The following is a 1,964-nucleotide window of genomic DNA, read 5'->3' as shown; positions in this document are numbered from 1 at the left end:
AGAAGGAGCTCTTAGCCGTTGTTTTCGCATTTTACAAGTTCCGCTCCTATCTCGTGCTTTCGAAGACCACCGTTTTTACCGATCATGCAGCCTTACGATTTCTCTTTCAGAAGAAAGACGCGAAGCCTCGTCTTATACGGTGGATTCTTCTACTTTCCGAGTTTGACATCGAGATCAAAGATAAGAGGGGTGCGGAAAACGTAGTTGCCGATCATCTATCCCGTCTAGAGGACCCGAGGAGAGAATAGTTGCGTGAGGAAGAGATTGGTGATACATTCCCTCACGAGTCGATCGACTTTGTTGCGGCTGAGAAGCAAGGTATGCCATGGTTCCCTGATTTTGCTAATTATTTGGCTAATGGTTTTATTTTGGAGGGTATGACTACGCAACAAAAGAAGAAGTTCTTCCGGGATGTGAATAGGTATGTGTGGGATGACCCGTTCTTGTTCAAGATTGGTGGTGATCGGATTTTGAGGAGGTGTGTGACGAAAGAGGAAGGTTGGGATATTCTAAAGCATGTTCATGAAGGGTTGACTGGAGGTCATCATGGTGCGCATGCTACCGCGCAGAAGGTGCTTGATAGTGGGTTTTATTGGCCGGAAATTGTTAAAAATGCTGAAGAGTTTGTGAAGCTTTGTGATGCGTTCCAAAGAACATGTAATATTTCATCCAAGAATGGGATGCCTCAAAACCCCATTCAAATTCTTGAAATTTTTGATGTTTGGGGATCGACTTCATGGGACCGTTTCCCACGTCAAATGGTAATAAGTATATCTTAATGACGATCTATTATGTGTCGAAGTGGGTGGAAGCCCAAGCGTTGGCCACAAATGATGCACGAGTCGTTGTGAGGTTTCTTAAGTAGTTGTTCACTCGTTTCGGTATTCCGAGAGCTATTATTAGTGATCAGGGAACCCATTTTTGTAATACCGTCATGGAGAAAGCGTTGGCTCGTTATAGGGTTACTCATCGAACCTCTACTGCCTATCACCATTAAACGAATGGTCAAGTCGAGAATGCTAATCGAGGGGTGAAGAGGATTTTGGAAAAGACGGTTGGGGCTAGTCGGAAGGATTGGTCGGAGAAGTTAGATGATGCATTGTGGGCATTCCGAACCGCATACAAGATGCCGTTGGGTACTACACCATTTATGCTTATTTATGGTAAGTCTTGTCATCTTCCGGTTGAGTTAGAGCATCGTGCTTATTGGGCGTTGAAGTCGGTGAATGTCGATCTTACCGAGACTGCGAGGAAAAGATACATTCAGATTCATGAGTTGGAGGAGCTTAGGGATGCAGCATATTCTCGATCGTTGAATAATAAAGAAAAGACGAAAGCGTTACATGATCGACGTTTGAAAGGCGGAAAAGAGTTCAAGAAAGGCGATACGGTATTGTTATTTAATTCTCGTTTGAAGTTGTTTGCAGGAAAGTTGAGATCGAAGTGGACGGAACCGTACTTGGTGAAAGAAGTTTTCCCGTATGGAGTGATGGAGTTGGAAAATCCGGATAATGGAACATCTTGGAAGGTAAACCGTCATCGTTTAAAGCACTATCTTGGAGGACCGAATGAATCTATCGAGACGGAGGAAACTCCTCTCGATCCGTCGCACTGAATTGTCACATGTGATTCTTGAGTGAATACTCAAGTGTAGAGTTTGTACATTCTTTCTTATTTTTTATTTCTATTTTATTTTTCTTTTTCCTTGAGTCACTAACGTAGTTTTTTGTCGTTTTTCTTTATTTTTAAGTTTTTGTAAGTTTTGAAGGAAGATAGAGAGAAGATCCCTTTTGAAGTATAATGCAACATTCAAGTGTGGGGATGGAGCAGCAGGAGCCGTATACTTTTCTTATTATTTATTTGCTGCTTTTATGTTTGGTTGGTTGGTCTGGTTCCATACTTTGAATGCTTAATATCTATCAGGTTAATAAGATGAATTTTTAGATATTGTTTGTATTGTTGTC

At 41.8% G+C, this 1,964-nt stretch overlaps 1 protein-coding gene across 1 annotated transcript; it reads left to right on the top strand.

Annotated features, from left to right (window-relative positions):
* The first annotated feature begins 1,126 nt into the window (after positions 1-1,126).
* Positions 1,127-1,615, top strand: LOC143538446 (uncharacterized). Its single transcript, XM_077032010.1, has one exon. The coding sequence runs from the start codon at positions 1,127-1,129 to the stop codon at positions 1,613-1,615; it is 489 nt and encodes a 162-aa protein (XP_076888125.1).
* Positions 1,616-1,964: the final 349 nt, after the last annotated feature.

Source organism: Bidens hawaiensis, unplaced genomic scaffold (assembly GCF_021521415.1).
Source record: "Bidens hawaiensis isolate Kalapana, Puna unplaced genomic scaffold, B.hawaiensis_p1.1 tig00011621_1, whole genome shotgun sequence".
Lineage (NCBI taxonomy): Eukaryota > Viridiplantae > Streptophyta > Magnoliopsida > Asterales > Asteraceae > Bidens > Bidens hawaiensis.
This window is presented reverse-complemented; position numbering and strand designations above follow the sequence as displayed.

What these genes read in the sequence shown, in the direction of transcription:
- LOC143538446 (XM_077032010.1), top strand. Translation starts at nt 1,127, where the DNA reads ATGCCGTTGGGTACTACACCATTTATGCTTATTTATGGTAAGTCTTGT.